Raw genomic sequence first — 1,647 nt, 5'->3', positions numbered from 1 at the left:
GTTCCCTGCCTGTGGCAGGGGGTTGGAACTGGGTGAGCTTTAAGGTCCCAGCCTAAACCAGTCTGGGGTTCTGTGATCTTGGAGCTCAGCTGGAGGTGTGTAGCAATGCTGGGCTTCTGTGGGCTGTCCTAGAGGAGAACATGTTCTGCTGGGGCTCAGCCTGGAGGCTGCTGGCTCTGTAAGGCTTGGACAGCTGTGGGACCTGTTTCTACACTAGGGAGCCTCGAGGACTGAGGCAGAAGCCTGTGGCTTTAGCTACCCACCTCCCATGGCCGAGACGGGAGATTGCTGTAACATCTGTAGAGCCTCATATGCCCACAGCCTTGCTCGGAGCATGCTGGTGAACATGGTCTCCAGGAAAAGCCAGTCACCTCTGTGTCTGCACTTGGTGCAGTGCTTTTCTAAGGGCCCAGTTTATCCAACATCTGACTGCTTGAGCCCCACCTTGAGTCATAAAGGTGAGACCTTGACTTGCTCCAAAGTAAACAACTGAAATGAAGTCCACCTTCTCTGCCTGTGCTAGGAGACCACTGTTTTGTCCCAACAGCAAAGCACAGATGGGGCTGTGACTAGTGCTGCGTGTGGAACTATTTGGTTTCTCCTTTCCCCTCTTGTTCCTTTCTCCTGATTCCATGCAAGGTGTCAGTGTGGTTTTGTCACCCCCAGAACTCCTGTGCCGTGTTGCTGTGAGCAGTGAACAGTGCAAGGGATGGAAACAGTTCAGACAAAACCCGGCTGGGAATTTCACTTCCCATGCACATGTCAGCAGAGATACATAGAAGCAAACACAACAAGGGAGGGAACTACCCAGTTGCATTATTCTTCAGTGTTTTCCTGGTTTAAATGAATTCTGGCTTGTTGTTTCTGTCAATGGTGAAGCAGTCTATGAATTTCTTAGCTCAAGGGTTATCTCTTGCAAACGCTTTCCCTTCCTCCAGTAATGTCCTGTTTCTGGTTCAGAAATAGAGAGTGTGAAGTTAGCCAAGCAGAAGCAAAAGGCTGAAGCGAAGCGGAAAGCAACGCCCGTGGTGGGAGACATGCAGCCACTGATGGAAGCCCTGCCCGAGCTATCTGACCTGACCACCGGTGGCAGGGGCAGGAAGCCACCCAAGAGGTATGTGCCATTTAGGGATGGGCTGTGTTTTTCCCTTCTTCCTGCAGGATGAAGTGTCCTTCAGCTCAGCTTGTCGCTATAGGAAATGCAGTGGCAATGGTCAGGAGAACAGGGCCTTGTTCTCAACTCCATCTCACCCCTTTCCCTGCTTCATTTGCTGCAAGGAAAAAGCTTAAATGTCTTCTGAATCTACAGCTAAAAGGGGAGTCATATTGCTCAGGGGAGGCTTGGCAGACTTTCCAGGCTTGCTTCTGTCGCAGTTCAAGCCCTTTGAGCCAGAGATTTACACTCTGGCCAGACCCCTTGTTCACCCTGTTGCCTTGCAGTGTGACTCTGGGCAAGAATAGAAAGATGGTGTTTCTGTTCCTTTTATTCTACGGAAAGAGAAGGTCTATTTCTGATCTCTAACACCCACATGTCAACCATCCCAGCCAGCTGTAGGGTGGGTTCTGGCTGCCCTTATGTTGTCTCTTTTTTAGTCATGGAATGGTTTGTGTTGGAAGGGACCTTAAAGCTCATCCAGTTCCAACCCC

The 1,647-nt window shown here is 50.6% G+C and overlaps 1 protein-coding gene across 1 annotated transcript in view; it reads left to right on the top strand.

Annotated features, from left to right (window-relative positions):
• FAM207A (family with sequence similarity 207, member A) overlaps positions 1 to 1,647 on the top strand; it is a gene marked incomplete at its 5' end in the record, with an annotated part of 45,287 nt that overhangs the window by 37,532 nt on the left and 6,108 nt on the right. The window contains one exon of the mRNA XM_010018506.1: positions 961 to 1,114. Coding sequence (XP_010016808.1) covers positions 961 to 1,114 — 154 coding nt within the window. The remainder of the gene's footprint in view (positions 1 to 960; positions 1,115 to 1,647) is intronic.

This window comes from Nestor notabilis, unplaced genomic scaffold (genome assembly GCF_000696875.1).
Source record: "Nestor notabilis isolate BGI_N333 unplaced genomic scaffold, ASM69687v1 scaffold2487, whole genome shotgun sequence".
Taxonomy (NCBI): Eukaryota; Metazoa; Chordata; class Aves; order Psittaciformes; family Psittacidae; genus Nestor; species Nestor notabilis.
Note: the sequence above shows the minus strand (reverse complement) of the source record. Positions and strands in the feature narration are given on the sequence as shown.